Below are 17,315 nucleotides of genomic sequence, written 5' to 3' on the forward strand. Positions count from 1 at the left end.
TCCTTGTATTATGATAGATATGATTTTAATTGAAATTTTAAAATGTATATCTATAATATAGCGATTGCTATATCTACCTGCTGTATAGGACAGGTAGAGACGACTAAGATTTGTAGCGCAAAAGTTAGCGCCTAGACTTACCTATGCGATTCTGAAAAAACCTATAAGTATACGGAAAAGAGCATTCTTAATTTTCGTCATCTCTGCACTCATTTAAAAAAAGACAATTTTTCTGAGATCATTTTGATACCTTATTAAAATTTATAGCAGACCCTTATATATATATTATAATATCATTAACTTCAAATCAAAACTAAAGCTTCCAAAAGCGCCAAAAAAGCCCACAGTAAAATCATTTTGCTCGATTCGGTTTTGCATTATTCATATTTCGCGATATAACGTCCCTCGCAACAATTTTGTTCAGATATTTAAAAAATATAAATTCTTACTTACTTAGTCTAGGTAAATTATGCAAAACGTACAAACCAGAGCTTTAAAACTTCTTAAAAAAACCTGAGCAGAGAAAAGTTTTTCCCGGCAAAGAAAAACGATTAAAACTCCTAAAAACCTATTTTTATGTAAAAGGTAAAAAGCTTACCTTTTTACATAAAAATAGGTTATTATACATAACAGGATTGTACAAGGCATAAATGCATATGTAATATTAATACATGGAAGAACCCAAGAGTGCCTTCGGCGTAGTAATGCGTGAATGTCAAGAATTTAGGATTCAAGAGGAAAACGCAAAAGCATTTAAACAGAGTACAGTAAGGTGGAAATTTCATTATCTTGATAGACGTCTTCAGATCAAGTGAAGCTTACTTATTTTTCAAATTATTAAACAAATAGTTAAAATCTAAATAAAAATGAAACTGTCAACTCTTTTTGTTTTTATAATGGCAGTGCTGGCTTTGCTAATCGGTCACAGCGAAGCTGCCCCAAAAGTCAACGTAGGTGCTATCAAGAAAGGCGGCAAAATTATTGTAAGTTTTATAAACTGTCCTAATGAGTAGGTACCTAGTTTACTTTTCTTTTCACTTAGAGCCAAATCAGGCGGGGCAGGCGGAAGAAGACAGAGAAGATCAACATTTTACTCTTCACCAAAATAGTTAAATTTCAGATATTTTTTGACAAATGTAAAAACTGCCTGATATGCAAATGACTCATAGTACCAAAATTAAATGCCTATAGTACGTACAAAATGACTTCTTACTGTCAACTGTCATGTCCACAGCAAGGTTCACCTTTTAAAATAAGGACTAATTTCGTACTTTTGACATGAAACTTGACACATAATGTTAAAATAGCGCGTGAGAAGTCATTTTTTACGCATTATCAGTGATGTGGTTATCTCATAAGTCTATGCGCATTATACTTACTATTGCTGATTTTTTTACCAAAAAAAATAGCAATTTGCGGGACTTATACTAATTCCATCTATGCTAATTTTCGGTGTAAAAGCCAGGTAAAAGCTATCTCACAGATTATATTATACTCTTAATCCATATCCATACTAATATTATAAATGTGAAAGTGTGTCTGTCTGTCTGTCTGCTAGCTTTTCACGGTTCAACCGTTCAACCGATTTTGACGAAACTTTTTATCCCGGAAAATTGCAGAGTTCCCACAGGATTCTTAAAAACCTAAATCCACGCGTACGAAGTCGCGTGCATCAGCTAGTAGAATAATAATAATAATATTTTTTCAGAAAAAAGGTCTTGGAGTGATCGGCGCAGCGGGGACAGCTCACGATGTTTATTCCCACGTTCGCGACAGACATAACTGAAAATTTAAGTTTTAATAATTTATTATTATCAGTTATCACTACAATCATTTAATAATAATAAACTACCTATAGGTTAATAATAATGTACCTCATTTTATGTTAACCGAACTGCCAAAGCATTGTTTAAGGAATTAATAATTTAATTACATACCTACCTACTTACTCCGTTTATTATTTTTATTTCCTGCTTTTCGTTAGAAAATTTTTATCTGTTCGTAATGACAGGGGACGATATGGCAAATAGCGACCTCTACGAGGAACAAGACCAGAATTCAGATCTTTTAAGAGCTCCCGAAACGGTCAAGATCCTTGACGTCAAGCAAGTAGATTTGTTTTGCTTGATCTAGCCGCTTGATGCGAGCTGGATCAAGCAAAGCAAAACTATTAAATCGCATCAATCACGCATCAAGCATATAAATGCTTGACTCAAGCATCAAGCAAAGTTTCGTAAGCGGTTAAAATAGAGAGACAGCGCGTGCCGGACCTCATTATTTTATAAAAGCTGAAAGTTTGTCTGCGTATATTGTCTCCAACACAGGGAGGAACGATCAGTGACTATGAAGTTTCGATCACGGTGTCTTTGGGAGATAACAGGTAATAAAGGTGTAGAAAATCTTACGTCAAAGTATATAGAAAAGTCTTTTTTTTTTCTTTAGAATAGTACCTATTAGAAATCAAGTCATGCATTGCCAGACACAAAGCATCGTGGCAACCCCCTGCCAGACACCATTAAAGTTTAAAAGTTTAAGTAGGTAAGTCAATATGCAAGTTTTATCATCATTCGTGAAACCTGTGAAAGTCACTCACTGACGTTTTCATGCATACGGATATTAAAGTAAGTATAGTATGCGACAGGTCGAGATCGCAATCGAGGTAGGTATGAGGTGGAGGACGCCCCGCACACCCGCGCTATCCTGCACCGGGTTAACGGAGGGGCTGTGCGGGTGTGCGGGGCGTTCTCACCCCGATTGTTATCTCGAGATTCTCAATCTGTCCCGTAGTATAGGTACATAATAATATATACCGAAATCCATTGGATTTATTGTTAACATAGTCAGAAACTACTGATCTAACTTTTATCAAAATCGATCATCCGAGTAGGTAACAGCAAGGCGTGAATTTCACGCGGGTAAAGCAAGGGGTAAAAATCAAATGAAAATACTGGATCGTTGGTAGTGATTATTTATTTACAGATTTATGTAATAAACGGGTTGCGAAGCTGAAGATGGGCAGGGCACATAGTTCGTACAACCGATAGACGTTGGGGTCCCAAGGTGCTGGAATGGTGACCTCGCACCGGAAGACGTAGCGTTAGAAGACCCCCCCACTAGGTGGACGGACGACATCAGACGAGTCGCAGGGAGCCGCTGGATCCAGGCGGCGCAAGACCGTGGCGTGTGGATTTGTGGAAGTCCCTACAAGAGGCCTATGTCCAGCAGTGGACGTCTATTTGTTGATGATGATGATGATGATGTAATAAATGATAATTTTAAGCTTCGAGGCACATTAGGTATAGGAGAGACAAAACGACGAGACATGTCTTTTCTAAAATGCTGCAAAGTATGAACAAATCTAGCGTAAAATCACGTGTAGAATTCCAAAAACGAAAAATCGCGCGTAAGATTTCTCGTGTGGAAATTCTCTCCGTTGTTTTCACGCTCACGCAGATATCACGCTCTCTAAAATTTCTGTACTACACATGCAAGCCATGGGCAGAATCGAATATAGGCCATGCCTAAGTAGGTAGGTATATTCGCCGATTCTGCCGCAGTATGCCTTGAACTTGCGACTGTAAATCAGCTAGCCCTCCAGTTTATCCCTTGCGTCTGTCTCGGATGTCGCTGTAGATTGTGTGAACCGTCCCAGCAGCGTCTATCACTTCGAGGCCCTTTTGCTGAAACAATAATATAATTTATTTTTATTGTTGCTTAATTAGTATAAGTTATAATAATTATTATAAGTGATGTTTTTATCTTAATCTAAGTATTTAGTTTTAGTATGACGCAAAACCTGAAAGTAGTTTGTTCAGAATCAGTAACAGAATCGATTACAATCATTTTTACTACCAACGGGTTATATTTTGACCAAAAAATACTATTGATGATGATGATGATACAAATAAAAGGATAAACTGATCGACTGACATATCAACGTACAGGTTTTATAAACTTGAGATTTTGGTAGTGGTTTTCGTCGATAAAGCATTTCCATCATGAAAAGATTTTCAGAAGTCCCACTAAAGCGAACTCAGAACGGCTCAACTATAGTCCACGACAGGTTGAGATGGCAATCGTGGTATGAGGCGGGGAGACCCCCGCACACCCGCGCGTCACCTGCGCTCGCAGTATTAGCGCGGGGACTGTGCGGGTGTGCGGGGTGTACCGTGTACCCTCCCCGATTGCTATTTCGACCTGTCGAGTTCTAGTCTATACTCTATACTTAATTACTTAATACAAGTGTTTAATTTAGACCAAAATTGCTCTTTGTATCATTTAATTTAGAATAATATCTTAGGAGATATCACGAATTTAAAATATTGGAGACGGCCGTGGCAGTCCGTGCATGCGACGCGATTATGTCGCAGTACGAAGTACGATGATATTGGAGATAGGTAGTAGCTGTACATGGTCTACCAAGTAAAGACTTTTTGAACTCGAGGACCCAAATCCTCAGCGTTGATGCTGTAAGGAATTGCATTCTTAAATCGTGGTGATACCTTGGGGATTTTTAAAGAATCATGCGTTTACATGTCTTTACGAAATTTGGTAGGTACTGAGATATCTTGCATCACGGGGACGGGCTACTACAGATAGGTTACTTTTTATCCTGTTAAATCAAAAGTTCCCATGGAATTTTTAAAAACCTAAATCCACGCGGGGGAAGCCGCGGGGATCAGCTAGTACAGAGTTTATAAAATAACCCCTATGAAAGTTAGTATATTTTTTACTCACAATAATTTTACCTCCTTTTTTAATAGCGTTCACGTTGACTTTTGGAGCTGCGTCACTGTACCCAACACACAGTGCAAATACAACCATGACAAAAATGAAATCGGCGAAGAATTTCATTGTTTTGAGATTTTTAATATTATTGCAGTAGAATCCAGATTACTATATATAGGCTTGAAACCTGAACAACAATGTACCTGTGCAGTACTATCACGGACAATTTAAATGCTTTATATTCATTTACATAAAGTTTTCCTCCTAAAAAGGCCGCTGTGGGGCTCTTCCACGACAAAAACGTGATAATATTACTCGACTATTTATAAGGCGTTTCCTTTTGTTACGTAATATTTATATTATATTTTCTAAGTAGGTACTCTCTACTCTATAAAAATGAATCGCTGAATGTGTTGCTGATCGCAAATCTCGAGAGCAGCTGAACCGATTACGCTAATTATTTTTTTAGGTTCTTACGAAAAGAATGAAGAATACACTATATCTATTGGGTCAGGTCGAGATGGCAATCTAGGAGGGAACGCCCCGCACACCCGCACAGCCACCGCGCTAACCCGGTGTGGGCGATCGCGGGTGACGTACGGGTGTGCGGGTCGTCCCTCCAACTCATACTCCGATTGCCATCTAGACCTGTCGTGGACTATACTCATCAAGAGCAGTAGAAGTAGTATTTTACATTTTTATAAACATGGAAACTAATAAAATTGATTTTGATTTTTTGATGGCAAAATAGAACCTCCATGATGCGACTGCCCGTCCGTCAGACACAACAAAAATTGGAGGTGATAATCCGGGATCGAACCCTGGACATTTTCTGGAGAAAACCGGTGAGAGAAAAGGGTAGGTAGGTAATATTGTCCTCAAGTGGGACGACTCAGTGAAACGTTTAGGTATGTGGCATCAGAAATTCCGTGACCTCGCTTCTCATGTCTCCTGAATAACAATGAGCTGCTCTGCTGTTGTATGAAATAACAAATTTATTGTAATTTAATCACTGTAGTAAGTAGGTACCGTGAAATTCAATAGAAGGCCCATTGCCTCCACGACTGAAATCCAATTGTACCTACTCCCTTTACAAGATCTTCCTTTGAGATTCAAAGACATAAGTACCGCATAATTCACCAATATATGCTTATTAATTTAAAAGTCAAATGTTACAGAATGCTGCAAAAAATATCTTCATCATTATTTTCAAAGAATTCACAAGATTCCATTTTCAAACAAAACATCTTGACTTTATCAAAGCATACATACAAGTGCCTTTAAACAAACTTCTTAGAAATTCTCTACCTTTTAAAACTTTATATTAAATTCTTTCAATTTATTTACATTTGCGATATAAGTACCTACTTACCAACCTGCAAAATTCAACATGACCTAAGCGAACTGCGCAACAGCTGATAGAAAATAACGTCACCTTGACTAGAATAATCTATACCTACTTTTATCGGTGAAACTTTTAAACTAAAATTTAAAACAAAGAGAACTCATCACATGAAACCACCAAAACTTAAAAAAATACGTTCACTCAGTTCCGACATTTTTAATATTCAGATCGAGGTTGTGTTTTTATAAGTTCGCAGTTTGGCTTCACGATTTAGATTTTCACGATCTCTCAAGCACATATTTTTCAAACAAGTAGGTAGATATTTAAGCACTTTTCCTGAAACAAAAGAAGATTATTATATAAAAAACTTTATTTATTGGCTTTAAAAAATAATATCAGGTAACACTTCCTTCCATCTATCTCGCCTACTTTGCCGTCATTTTATTCTCTCGAGCTTTCAGGTAAGAAATTTGAATAAGCATTTTCTTAGAGCGCACACTGCTCCCGTATTGTTAGAGGATACTTTTCTTTAACAATATACCTAATCCATTTATCACTGTACGCACTACGGGTTTATTTGTGCATAGATTCTTCTATAATAATAATTCACGTCTGTATGGCCTGCGTAATAAAATAATGTAAATACTCTGGTCCCTGCGTAGCGTAGCCTAAGCAAATAGAAATTCGACTCGCTCCACGATTTTATTTTAGTCTGATCCACTCTAGAGCCTAGATTGATGAGGAGAGGGTACTGGTATGATAATATTACCGTGGTACTGGTATATGATGACTGCAGATACCTGGCACCTACCTAACTATTTTTTAGGTTTTAGTAAATCGTCTGCATCATTATTACTATCATACTATACAATAAAACCGTTTAACTTTTTTAAAGCACTTATATTATTCAGTTTTTTTTATACCATGAACATCTGCAGCATCAGAGGAACCGCCTTGCCTATGCGTTGCCGGCCTTTCAGTCATTTGTTGGTCCACCCCTTGACTACATTTTCCTTCCCTATTAGTAACAGGCTTTATTTCTGGGGGGGAAATGGTAAGTAGTTACTTACTTAAATTTCGCAATTCATTACAGGTTTCACTATGATTTTTATGTATTGTAATATACCTATTACATTTAGATACGTTTATCCATAATATAATAGGTAAGCTCACACGCGTGAAGCTGGGGTGGATCAACTATAATAAGTATTATAGTTTAGAAATGTTTCTAGTTAGTGGGAATGAACAAAAGTTATTTTATTTATTAAAAAAACACGACACTTGACCTTGAGGAAACCCCTCAGTCGATAATCAGCTTATCCTCTGTTAAAGCTACGTGACCAAATTAGCAAAATTACAGACAAAGGAATAGGTAGGTAGGTACCTAAGTATTTCAATTGAAATGCGTCAAAGGAAAATCTCGAATCTCGAATCGGTGTTGCAAAGAGAGTTACATTATACAATAGTTTATATTATTAGGTACGTACTTTCGTATTTTACCTACACAAGAAGGTTTTTTTTAAATCTATCATACAGATTACAGGTGTAATATAGTCCTACTAATAATACAATTCATGCGCAAGTTATTAAACAATGTAATTATTATTAAATTAAATTAATATTAAACAAAGTAATAAAACAATTAAAATTTTCATAGGGATCTATCTTTTTGAAAATAAAATACTATATAGCCTATGTCACTCAGGAATAATGTAGCTTTCGGCAAATTTTCAAAATCGATTCGGTAGTTCCAGAGATTACCCCATTAAAGAAACTTACAAACTTTACCTCTTTATAATATTAGTATAGACTAGTAAGCCATGTTACTACCCTTATTATAATACAAAAGTGTGTTTGTTTATTAGTTTGTCCTTCGATCACACCACAACGGAGCAACGGATCGAGGTGATTTGTTTCATTGATGATATGCCTAGGTAGTAGTATATACCTATTTGAAGTCGTGGAGAGTGACACAGACTTTATTGACACGAGGACACGCGATTTTTTAAAATCTACTATATCCTCGCGCACATCAGCTAGTGTAACATAACATAATATGTATATTCATATATTCATCATCATCATCGACCGATAGACATAGGACATAGGTCTCTTGTAGGGACTTTCACACGCCACGGTCTTACGCCGCCGCGCCGCGCCGCCTGAATCCAGCTCTCCCTGCGACTCGTCTGACGTCTGGAAATATAAATAGCTTTGGAAAATTTCATGTTTATAGAATTTTTCTGCGCTTATTTTATAATTTTCTTCTATAATCCGTATTTTTCTAGCGTGTAGAAAATTCTAACAAAACAATCAAGAAGATTATTGAGATAAACATTTTAATGTCGTCAAAGGGAATTGGAGCACTATTTTAATGGAAAATAGTCGGCCGAAGATTCATAATAAACCTTATCTTAACGATAGGTACGTTCTCGTCCACGATCTTGTTCGCGATAGAGAACTACAGGTACATCATCGCTTTGACTGCAGAAAAATCTAGCTTATCTCACAGAGTTGTAGAAAGATTCTATCACATTTTTATTATTTAGGTAGGTGCCTACTTGAAATAGGTAAGTATGATAATATTATGTGTTCAATTCAACGATTTCCTTTAAAAATAAATTTCTATTTTGGAAAACCCCTGTGTCAAAGCTGTGTGACGGTGTGACCACTTCCCGACCCGATACATGAACTACACGTACATACCTAAGGGAATTCCTTTACATAACATTATTTTATTACATTTTTATCATTGCAATCACGTAGGTAGTTCAAAAGGTGTTACATTTTTTTGCAATGATGATTGGAAGGGATAGAATACATTAATATGTTACTCACAAACTATGACGCTAGTGGGTAAACAACGTAGGGTTTACGGTCACTGGTCTACAAACTACCTGCGTCCTATTGGAATACAAATGTAAATACAGTGCACGTACAAACTCGTCAGCAAGTAGTATATATTCCGAATGTATTGTAAATAAACATCATTCCACTTTTTAGCTTCTTTGATTACTAGTGTAGTACTTTAGATCTCAATTTCTAAATCAGTCAAATCAAAAATGAAGATTTTAAACTTATTTGTGATGATTTTCTCTATGGTGGCATTCTTCAGCGGGATTCAAGCAAACCCAAAAGGCGGTGCCGGTAACGTTATCAAAAAAGGCGGTAAAATTATTGTAAGTGAAATAAAATTAGATCGGTTAATTCATACGAAATTCAAATGCTTGAAGCCCAAAGTCTTCGAACAGTGCGTGTTGCCAGTGAAGATATAATATGGTTCCAAACCACGGTCGCTAGCTATGATCCTGAAAGCTCAGTCTCTCAGCGGGCCATGAAGAGTGCTATGCTTGGAGTTTCTCTACAATCTACATGATCTAATCAGATGAGGAGATCAGTAGGAGAACCACGGTAACAGACATAGCACAGCGGGCTGTGAAGCTGAAGTGAAAATGGGCAGGGCCACAGATAAGGGATTCCCTTATTTGTGTGCGGGGCGCATAAAGTTCGAAAAATCGATAGACGTTGGGGTCCCAAGGTGCTGGAATGGCGACATCGCACCGGAAAGCGTAGCGTTGGTGGACTTCTCTATCCCACTATGTGGACAGGTGACATCAAACGAGTCGCAGGGAGACCTTGGATTCAGGCGGCGCAAGACCGTGGCGTGTGGAAGTTCGTACAAGAGACCTATGTTCAGTAGTGGTCTATCGGTTGACGATGATGACGATGATGATATGTGGGCAGCTGAATGCAAAGCCTATTGCGTCCGCACAACTTTATCTTCAAAATTACCTACTATTTACTTACTTCGCTGGCTCTACGTTTCTCTGCCTTGGTCTTATACATTAAAAGCTGCTATTCACGCCTGTCCTGTGACTTGTCTCTTCAATTGGTTCTTCCGAGGGCTTGCAAGTTTTCGCACGCCTTGTCCATCCACCAATACCTGCCTAACGCGTCCAGGGAGTTCCCTACTGGACAACCTTAAGTATGCTCTTTTATAGTACGCGACAGGTCGAGATAGCAATCGGGGAGGGAACGCCCCGCACACACGCACAGGCTCCGCGCTAACCCGGTGCGGGTGAGCGCGGGTGACGTGCGGATGTGCGGGGCGTCCCCCGGCCTCATACCCCGATGGCCACCTCGACTTGTCGCGGACTATATAAAGCCTGACTCTTTCTAGATGTCTAAGTCAATCTAGTTACACTTGTTTAGTCTCACACCATACCTGTGATAGCCTATTGGATAGAACGTCTGCCTCCTGATCGGAGGTATGTGGTTCGTATCGATCCCTCAAACCTTCGGATTTATGTGAGTTTTGATTAATTAAATATTAGTTGCTTTAACGGTGAAGGAATACATCGCGAGGAAACCTGCATGACTGAGAGTTCTCTATAATGTTCTCAAAGCTGTTTGCAGACTACCAATCCGCATTTGGCCAAATTGGACTATGGCCAAAACCCTTCTCACTCTGAGTGGAGACCCGTGCTCCGTAGTGAGCCGACGGCGTTGGGTTGATCACGATGACGATGATGATAAGTCTCTCTCTCTCAAGTCAGTTATATCTACAGCAAATACTTATTATATATTTTTCATTATTTCAGAAACACGGATTGGGTGCCGTAGGCGCTATTGGAACAGGCCACGAGATATACGAACATGTTCACAACAGAAACTAAAGTTATTATATAAGTAATTAATGTATTTATTGTATAAAATATAATAATAGACAATTTTATCTTTGTTTGTTGTGTTATGTACGACAGTACTGCCGTATGAGAACAATATACTCTATCTGCAGATACAGTGTTCGGACCCTATCTGTAAATGTGTTCTTATAAGTGGGAGGTTCCAGGTTGATTCCCGGCAGAGGCAATTTGAGAATTTATAATCTCTAAATTTTCTCTAGTCTGGTGGCTACTTAGGTAGTTACCACTCTACCGGGTGGCTTTATCAGATAATTTTAAAATCTTACGTCAAAGTATAAAGTCTAATCCAATACCCATTTATTATAAATGCAAAAGTGTGTTTGTTTGTTGGTTTGTCCTTCAATCACGTCGCAACGGATCGACGTGATTTTTTGCATGGCTATATAGTTCGAGAGAGTGACAGCCTAGGTACTTTTTATTCCGGAAAATCAAAGTTTACACGGGATTTTTAAAAATTTAAATCCACGCGAACGAAATCGCGGGCATCAGCTAGTTTTTTTTAAATATTTTGTTGCGAATAGTGTTAGAAATCACGTCTTGCATTGCCGGACAGTAAGTGTAGTGGCAAACTCCCTTATTGTTAAAGTTTAAGGCCGTCTGGCAGGGATTGTCACGATTCTAAGTGTCTTTCAGCTTCCACTGAAACTTTTAGCTTTTATAAAATAACGAAGGTCTGGCACGCACTGGCTCTTAGTCCATATTTAAATTCAAGTATTATTACGAATCTAACGGCGTTATCACACCGCAAAGCGGTTTTCCATTTCGGTACTGTGGCGGTTACCACAATAGAAACTAGATGGCGCTGTTCAATCGATGACGTAGTCCCGAACAAATGTACCGCCGATGGTAATCGCACTAACGGAGTTTTCTGCAATCTGGACTATATATAGAAGTTTCAAGACATAACCGTCGGCCCAGCTGGCGCTACCGAGCACAACCAACCGCTCGGTGGGAGATCTCCCCTTTGGTACGGTCGAGCCTGCACACCGCTCCCGTACATTGGTGACACCGACGTGATCAAGAACGGTCGCACACCTCAACAACCGACGAAATCAAGAATGGTCGCACACTACAACAGCCGACGTCATTGAAGATCAACCGCACACCGCCGCACTCCGCACTGCGCACTCAACGTGATCAAGGGTGATCGCATACACCGCAACACCTTTGGATCACACACCGCAAGCCGACGTCTCCTCCAACTCCAAGTCTACAAGCAGCAACAGCAAGCACATCGAGGCCTGTAAGACGGATGTAGCCACAGCTTCGGGGCACAATGGCTCTGCACTCCATCACCAGCTACAAGCGTCCTGGTCTACCGCTTCTCTGGATGGTTAGCAGCCATTGCCCTTCACACGCCTTCACGCTACAACGCCACCTCTCTTCACTGCTTCACACTACGCGTTCGTCTCGGAGGGGAGTGATGTGGCGGTTACCACAATAGAAACTAGATGGCGCTGTTCAATCGATGACGTAGTCCCGAACAAATGTACCGCCGATGGTAATCGCACTAACGGAGTTTTCTGCAATCTGGACTATATATAGAAGTTTCAAGACATAACCGTCGGCCCAGCTGGCGCTACCGAGCACAACCAACCGCTCGGTGGGAGATCTCCCCTTTGGTACGGTCGAGCCTGCACACCGCTCCCGTACAGTACAATACATCAAGAAGACATTAAGGGCATTTGAACATAATATTATTATCAAAAGATAGCGTGATTGCAGCAGACAACATAATGTCGTCAGTCATTAAATTAGTCATAAAGCATATTATTTTATCCACATCCATACTAATATAATAAATACGAAAATGTGTATGTGTGTCTGTTACCTCTTTACGCCCCATCCGTTGAACCGATTTTGACGAAAAGTACAGAAATGTATTGCGTCTCTGAGACGGACATATGCTACTTTTAATCCTGGAAAATCAAAGACCTATGGGAAAGAAAAACCCATGGGATTTTTAAAAACCTAAATGCACGCAAAGTCGTGGGCATCATCTAGTTGAATATTGTGAATTGTGATAAGCTGAGCACTGCTTACGAATGACTAGCTCAGGGGAGGTGCCTGCGCAATTGATATCAGCAATAACGTCCAGTTAAAAATTTGCAAAGATACCTACCTAGCCTCTTCATTTTATATACGAAATACGGATAGGTAGGTTAAGTTTATTCAAATTTTAATAATTCTTATTATTCAACTAGATGACTTTGCGTAATAATACCACTGCGTTTACCTTAAACGCCAGCCAATTTTTTTTAAATCTTTTATTATCAGGCTTTTACATTTATTTTATGTATGTCAGCCTTATTTTTATCTATAGGGCAGTTCTTCACTATTTGAGAATAGTCGAATAAGGTTGTAGTACCTACTAGCCTACATCACAAATTCATAAGATTTTTCAAAAATAATGCCTATTTAAAAATTTACCGATAACCAGACGCATACAAATCCTATGGAGTTTCATAGCAGTGGATACGGGGCAGGCTAATCCGCATGTTATAATATTATCAACGGTTCTATTGAATGATGCAATAATGCGTTACTATGGCATTCTTCGGTCTAAATTAAGTTGATAATGAAATGAAGCTGTCTCTATCCTTCGTGTTAGTAACGAACTCATGCTATCGCATTTGTTTTGTGTATACCAGTTTAAAAGAGTAAAGACTTCCTAGCATACACTCGGAGCCAGTCGTGTCGGCTTAAATCGTCGTGCAAAGTTTTCTGTGCCGCGTCAATCGATACGCCTAAATCAATATTACAGAATATTACAATAAAATTCGTGAATAGTGTCCACTTGTCCTTACATTTATAAACCAATAATGAAGTTGGTTAAGTGATATTTGCATTGAAACAAATTAAATTCAGAATTCACCGAAACAAATACGACCACGAGACTGTGACAGCTCTCAGTCGGCGAAATATTTCTGCCGCGATAGGAACTATTTGTTAGAGAAGTTTTTATGAAGTGCACAAAATATATATTGCACCTATAGAAAGGTAAGGGTGGCCCTTTTTTCTATTTTGATATATTTACCGGGCTTGTATAGGTTTCACCTTAGTTGCACACAAATTATTAAAATGCCAATAGCAAGTTAAAAAAATCACCATATAGAGTTTCATGATTGCGAGGGTGACTGTTGTGTGCTTTCAAAATATTTTATAAGTAGTTACTAAATTATGCGTAGGTAAAACTTTACTACAGACAAACATATTTCCGCTTTATGTTTCTCTTTTAAAATGTAGATAAGAATATTAATAGGTACCTACTGGTCCGCGTAGCTTGGTTATAATGTAAGCATAACACGTGGGCACATAATTTAAATTCACAGACGGAAGAATTTTATTCGATGAACTGATTTATTTGTTATACCTATTCATTTATTGCTCAGCTCGAGTGGGTAGTAGGTACCTACCTCAGCCAAAATCAATATTCAAATTTATATTCTGAGATTTGGATAACTTATAGATATTTTAATTTGACCTCTAAAAGTGAGTCACGTTTCAATTTGGATGATTTTTAATTCATCAAAATAAGTTAACCCAGTAAGATTTTAGAAATTGTATTTATCTGTATTCTGAGACTATTACCTCTTCTGGGTTATTCTACACAGGTGTTGTGTTATGTCCTCGTTAGTATTAACAATTTTATCAAAAATACCTACGTAGTTTATACTAATTTTTACAGTCTTCGTTTTATTTCAGGACATCATGTGCGGAATTTGGGCAACGTTTGGAGTTGAAGGCGGCTTGACCGCGACATGTCTCAAATGCTTCACGGCCATTAACCATCGAGGACCAGACGCATGGCGCATTGAACAAGACGCGAGGGAGCCTCTTGCCATACTGGGCTTCCAGAGGTTGGCCATCGTGGACGGTCTACACGGCATGCAACCCATGCGGTTACATCGTTATCCTCGCATAACTCTCATCTGTAACGGCGAAATCTACAACTTCAATAGACTACGCGAACAGTATCACTATCCATACGAAACTAACTGCGATGTCGAGGCTATCATTCACAACTATGAGAATTTTGGAATCGCTGACGCTGTAAAACGACTCGATGGAGTTTTCGCTTTTTGTTTAGTTGACGGTGAGAAGAGAAAAGTTTATATCGCAAGAGATCCTTACGGTGTAAGACCTTTGTTTAAACTACAAGATGACGAAAATGGTATTATGGCAATCTGTTCGGAAGCTAAAGGCCTTATTGGAATTAAACAGAAAGCGGGAGAAAAATCTACTTTGGGACAGTTCCCACCTGGCCATTACGAGGAATGGGACATTATAGAAGATGGAAAAGTAAAACATAATCATACAGAGCAATATTTTAAACCAGGGATGCCACCACGATTTATCCCATTTGTGTCAGAAAATGAACTTTCCAAATTCAATGTGTACGAGAAAACTGCCCATTTATTGGAGGCAGCTTGCAAAAAGAGACTAATGTCGGACAGACGTATTGGCTGTCTTCTTAGTGGAGGTCTAGATTCTTCACTTATTACAGCTTTAGTTGTGAAGCTAGCTAAAATACACAAACTACCATATAAAATACAAACGTTTGCAATTGGAATGGGAGATTCGCCTGATCTGATCGCCGCTCGTACGGTCGCCGACTACCTTGGAACAGAACACCATGAAGTTAAATTTGATGAAAATGATGTTAGGGAAGCGTTAGATAACGTAATTTATCATCTAGAATCGTTTGACATTACAACAGTACGTGCGAGTTTGCCGATGTATCTTCTCTCGAAATATATAAAGGAGAACACCGATACCACAGTTGTGTTCAGTGGAGAGGGTGCAGATGAGTTAGCGCAAGGCTATATTTATTTCAGAGATGCTCCAAACGAAACGGCTGCACACGAAGAAAGCATAAGATTGCTCTCAGATATTTACCTGTACGATGGATTAAGAGCAGATCGAACGACTAGTGCGTTTAGTTTAGAACTTAGAGTACCATTTTTAGACATTCAATTTACCAGCCACTACCTAAGTATAGAACCTACCTTCCGCCAACCTCAGAACGGAGTTGAAAAGCATTTGCTGCGGAAAAGTTTCGCCAAAAGTGGTCTATTGCCCGATTCGATTTTATACAGACATAAAGAGGCATTCAGCGATGGAGTAGCTTCTGTAAAGAAATCATTATTTACAACAATAGAAGAAGTGATTAAAGAGAGGTTGCCTGAAAACAACTTGCGTTTCCCTGGACTGCAACCGAGTACTGCAGAGTCTAAATATTACCGGTACGTGTTTGAAAAATCTTTCCCTGGCCAATATAACTTCACTCCATACTACTGGATGCCAAAATGGGTGCAAGTTTCCGACCCCTCAGCCAGGTTTATCAAACATTATGCTGCTTCATAAAATTATTTTCGTAACAAAAATTGTTTCCTTCGATGATAATTTATTATTTATTTGTAAAATTGTCTTTAAATAACACGTTGAAATAAGACGAAAATAAAAATATTTTATATTTGTTGTAAATTTATTTCTGATTCATCTTGATTTTTAATGTTACTTCTTAAGTACCTGCTGCATCATTTATACCATAACATTGAGCAGTAGGTATAGGTATTTGATAGAAACGGGGATTTTTATGTGGAAATCCTTCCAGCTACTTACTTGAAATGCATGAAGTCACAAGCCAATGGTGGCCTAATAGAATTAACAAAGTTCTCCAAACAAAGACAGTTACGAGATATTGCCGGAACTTTTGGTTTCTGTATAGTAGTTTCTTCAAAAGTCACCTTTTCATTGTTTCGTTTTCGATTTCGAGTAAAGTAAGTCGACATATCCGTAGAATATTCACTCATCATGTCGCATAGGGATAATTCGGAATGATTTTCTTTCAGTTCCTCTATTGTCGACGTAATTTTTTCAGCAAATGTAACGGCTCTTTCGGTTGATTTATCACAACTGAATATTTCTGATTTGGTTTCAGATTCTTCATCTTTCAATACTCTTGCTTTTTTGCTTGATAATAAATTCATAACCATGGCGATATGGCATCCAGCACAGAAGGTATCTTTGCGAGAAGTGTCAGCGTTTGTAAGAGATTTAGTACCATACAGAGTTTGAGGGAATCGATCTATATAACTTCTGCTATTTTTCACCTGAACTTCCTTGTCGTAGCATCCGACACCAATATCCAGCGATGAATTACGAATAGCACACAATTTGCATTTGCACGTATTATTGGCTAATTCCAGTTTCAATTCTCGCAGTTCGATCGGCTCAGTAATATCATCAGGTATTATTTTCCACATCCTAGTGTCAGGACCATACTTACATGTCAATAAGCAGATGCATTATTATTATTTTATTGCATCGTCGCGGATATGGGTCGATCGATCATCATTAGGTATTTTTTCTACTTTTAAGTATATTTTTTCTATTTTATTTTGCCATGATATTATTGTGTCAAATCAACGAATGACAGACAAATTGAAATTACAGATATGCGTGCAGTGCATGGTGCAGTGGTGCAGATACAGATATGATTGAAGTTATAGACCCTGATAATACAGAAAAAT

At 38.4% G+C, this 17,315-nt stretch overlaps 3 protein-coding genes across 3 annotated transcripts; 2 read left to right on the forward strand and 1 right to left on the reverse strand.

Annotated features, from left to right (window-relative positions):
• The first annotated feature begins 840 nt into the window (after positions 1-840).
• Positions 841-10,749, forward strand: LOC138403040 (moricin-like). The gene is made up of 3 exons (XM_069501989.1): positions 841-954; positions 9,212-9,252; positions 10,675-10,749. The coding sequence occupies exons 1-3, from the start codon at positions 867-869 to the stop codon at positions 10,747-10,749; spliced, it is 204 nt and encodes a 67-aa protein (XP_069358090.1). The 5' UTR covers positions 841-866.
• A 2,695-nt stretch (positions 10,750-13,444) lies between these two features.
• On the forward strand, positions 13,445-16,266 carry AsnS (asparagine synthetase). The gene is made up of 2 exons (XM_034973457.2): positions 13,445-13,779; positions 14,485-16,266. Exon 2 carries the CDS (start codon positions 14,491-14,493, stop codon positions 16,144-16,146), a length of 1,656 nt encoding a protein of 551 aa, XP_034829348.1. The 5' UTR covers positions 13,445-13,779; positions 14,485-14,490; the 3' UTR covers positions 16,147-16,266.
• On the reverse strand, positions 16,167-17,196 carry LOC117986603 (uncharacterized). The gene has a single exon (XM_034973471.2). The coding sequence runs from the start codon at positions 17,046-17,048 to the stop codon at positions 16,401-16,403; it is 648 nt and encodes a 215-aa protein (XP_034829362.1). The 5' UTR covers positions 17,049-17,196; the 3' UTR covers positions 16,167-16,400.
• Between the last annotated feature and the right edge of the window lie 119 nt (positions 17,197-17,315).

The sequence above is a fragment of the Maniola hyperantus genome, chromosome 11, assembly GCF_902806685.2.
Source record: "Maniola hyperantus chromosome 11, iAphHyp1.2, whole genome shotgun sequence".
NCBI classification, from domain to species: Eukaryota; Metazoa; Arthropoda; class Insecta; order Lepidoptera; family Nymphalidae; genus Maniola; species Maniola hyperantus.